Source organism: Micromesistius poutassou (assembly GCF_964030765.1).
Source record: "Micromesistius poutassou genome assembly, chromosome: 10".
Lineage (NCBI taxonomy): Eukaryota > Metazoa > Chordata > Actinopteri > Gadiformes > Gadidae > Micromesistius > Micromesistius poutassou.
The window spans coordinates 2,422,678-2,425,177 of NC_140280.1; the positions used below are offsets into that span (position 1 = coordinate 2,422,678).

At 53.0% G+C, this 2,500-nt stretch overlaps 1 protein-coding gene across 1 annotated transcript in view; it reads right to left on the reverse strand.

Moving 5' to 3' along the window:
• The window catches only part of fryb (furry homolog b), a gene marked incomplete at its 5' end in the record, with an annotated part of 53,707 nt that overhangs the window by 40,219 nt on the left and 10,988 nt on the right, over positions 1-2,500 (reverse strand). The window contains 2 exons of the mRNA XM_084473645.1: positions 289-402; positions 905-1,031. Of these exons, the coding sequence (XP_084329771.1) occupies positions 289-402; positions 905-1,031 (241 nt within the window). The remainder of the gene's footprint in view (positions 1-288; positions 403-904; positions 1,032-2,500) is intronic.

A 2,500-nucleotide genomic window follows, 5' to 3' on the forward strand; every position in this document is an offset into this window, starting at 1 on the left:
CTTTATCAATCCCAGACAGGGAACTAGGGAATGTCATTAATATTTGCTGAGAGGAAAAAAAAGGGAACATTAAATATTAGATATTCTAGAATTCTTAGATATAAAACTGTATTATATTATACCAAGTTCAATGCAATAAACTTTTAATGATCCTATTATCAACATTCTACATTGCATGTTCAGGCTCATGCAGTACGTGAACATTTCCCCTGTAACAACAAGGTCCTAGTGCTGCAGCCCTGGGGGCCCGGTGCAGGCGGGCCCCTGGAGGCGGTCCAGTCTACGTACGTCGGCCCCGCGCCGGCTCTTCCCCTGGAGCTGCAGGGCCAGCCGCCACTGGGTGAGCAGCTGGAGCAGCAGCTTGACCGAGGCGTCCTGCAGGCCCTGGTGAGTGTCCTGCACCTGGGGGTCAGTCAAGCAGAGCAAGAGCGGGAGGGTCAGCTGGAGGGTCTGCCGGTCAACACAACGCAGCCAGCCCGGGAGAGGGGATAGGACAGCAGGTCTGCCCGTCAACACAACGCAGCCAACCAGGCGAGGGTGGGACAGAAACTCAACTTGTAGGAGGTGGTTAGATAGCAAGGTGGAGGAGGGGATGGCGTCTGAGGAGATACTGGTCGTTGGACTGTTACTGGTGACAACTTGATGGTTAAGGCAAAACATTGGTGTTTTTTTTTTCAACCATTAGTCGGTGAAAAGAAGATACAAATTGACAGCGGAAAGTAAAAATGGTGCCGATTTTTCATAGGGGGACAACAATGATGGGGGTTATATATCGAATAAGAGGAAATATAAAACAATCGTGTTTTGGACTGAGAGAGAGAGAACTCTCAGTCCAAAAGACAAGTTGACCCCATGGACGACACATATATATACGTCTGTTGTGCTTCCCCTCCTGGGTGCTCACCTCGCGCAGCAGGAAGTGGGTGTAGCCGAAGAGCACGTCCTCCCTCCAGTCGGAGAAGTCCAGCAGCAGGCTCTGCAGGGAGTTCTGGGAGATGAGGCGCAGCTCGTCATCCATGTGGACCGTCAGCCTGAGAGACAGAGACACCGGGGGCTCAGCACTAGCGGTGGCTCGTTTCACGAACGAATCAGTTCGAACGAACGAACGACTCTTTGACACGAACGAACCGACCAGGATTCCCCGTTTCAGTTCGTCTCGTTCGTATCGTTCGTTCGTCCGAGACTCGACTCCCAGCTCCACCCACTAGTCGCTGAGTCGCGCTGACTCGCGAGTCGCCGTTCGTTCACTGACTGTGTTTAGCGGTGAAGACTCGAGGACTGAGAAGTCACGAGAGTCAGCCGACAACCAACAACAACATCCCGATTCCGACCATGAAGCGCTCCTCAGCTAAAAGGAACTTAGTTAATGTTGTGTTGATTGATGACCGTTTGCACCACTTTACGATCGTGATTCGTTTGAGAATGAGAACGAGGGAGGAGCTGAGTCTGACCGACTCGGCTGAGAACCATGATTCACTGCTACCTAAATGCGAACAAACAAACGAATGAACGACTCTTCTTGCCGAACTGACCGACGCAAACTGATTCATTAAAACGAATCATGAAATCCACCACTACTCAGCACGCATCGATCAGACCCTGACCCAGACCTGCCCCAGTCCACCTGAGACCTGGCTGGACTGACTAAGGCCCCGTCCCAATACCTCTCCTAAGCCTAAATTTTTGCCCTAACCCTAGATTTTGCTCTTTCTCGTGTAGGGGTAGGGTGTCCCATTACTGTAGGGCGCTAAGGGGGAGTGCTATTTTGCCCTTATAATCAACCCTCAAAACGTAGTGAGGTCCGATGCAGGCTTAAAACGAAGTGGAAGATTTACTGTTGAGGGCACTCCAAACCAAGTGGAAGTTTTAAGGGGGGAGAAATGGGGCAGGGCCTTAGACCTGGGAATCAATACTCTGACTGAAAAACTGCTCTTTTCTTGCACGTTTCTTTATTTGCTCACCGTGCTGTTAATGCACTGACTCCAGTTTAACTTTTCTGCCACTGTCTGTAAGATGCTGATGTCTTTCGGCTCTTAGACGTTAATGCTGAGCTGCTGAGAGGAATCACGGAAGGAAGCACGTTAACCGTACCGTCGACCTGATAATACACCCAGAGCTCCAACGCTTCCTAAGGTTAACCGTCGCAGCCCAGAACCATCGATTTCACACCCCGTCCCTGGACCTGAGCCCAGAGCTCGCCGGGGCTTAGCGGGAAAGGCCGTCTCAGCATTGTGGTGGGTGGAGGGTGGAGGGAGCAGGGTGGAGGGTGGAGGTTGCAGGGTACAGGGTGAAGGGTGAAGGGTGAAGGGTGCAGGGTGGAGGGTGGAGGGTGGAGGGTGCAGGGTGCAGGGTGGAGGGTGGAGGGTGGAGGGAGCAGGGTGGAGGGTGGAGGGAGCAGGGTGGAGGGTGAAGGGTGGAGGGTGCAGGGTGGAGGGTGGAGGGAGCAGGGTGCAGGGTGGAGGGTGGAGGGTGGAGGCTGGAGGGTGGAGGGTACAGGGTG